General features: G+C 39.7%; 1 protein-coding gene across 1 annotated transcript in view; it reads right to left on the bottom strand.

Annotated features, from left to right (window-relative positions):
- The window catches only part of LOC119593723 (putative E3 ubiquitin-protein ligase UBR7), an 8152-nt gene that overhangs the window by 3894 nt on the left and 3774 nt on the right, over positions 1 to 484 (bottom strand). The window contains exons 3-4 of the mRNA XM_037942696.1: positions 327 to 387; positions 65 to 214 (exon numbers count right to left, since the gene is read on the bottom strand). Coding sequence (XP_037798624.1) covers positions 65 to 214; positions 327 to 387 — 211 coding nt within the window. The remainder of the gene's footprint in view (positions 1 to 64; positions 215 to 326; positions 388 to 484) is intronic.

Below are 484 nucleotides of genomic sequence, written 5' to 3'. Positions count from 1 at the left end.
CAACCTACTCTCAAAGTCATGTGGACAATACCTTCTGTTACAAATAAAATCTAAAAGGACCTACCCGGCCATGGTACCAATCCTCACACACACAACACTGAATCATCTCATCTTCAACAGTGTCTTCAGGATCTGGGTAAGGTCTCTGGCAGGTGCAGTAGGACCCTCTGAAATTATGGTTGTAGTGGTTCTCCGGATTTTCTGGCAGCTTGTCCTGTAATGAATAAAAAAGGTTTATTAATTTCAATACAAACTCCATTCTTGGAAAGATATGCCTCTGGATATATCTAACAAATTCATTCCTGTGCTCAAAAGATTTTACAAACCTTGAGAAGCTTGCAGGAATTTTGGGAGAACTTTGAGTTGCCACAATCACAGCGGAAGTGCCTAAGGGGAAGACCACATATTACAAAGTTAAGGAGGTTTTATTGATAAACAAAAAAAGGAAACATGGCTTAACCCAATGCTGTCTGAAAAATGCTAC

Source organism: Penaeus monodon, chromosome 32, assembly GCF_015228065.2.
Source record: "Penaeus monodon isolate SGIC_2016 chromosome 32, NSTDA_Pmon_1, whole genome shotgun sequence".
Lineage (NCBI taxonomy): Eukaryota > Metazoa > Arthropoda > Malacostraca > Decapoda > Penaeidae > Penaeus > Penaeus monodon.
This window is presented reverse-complemented; position numbering and strand designations above follow the sequence as displayed.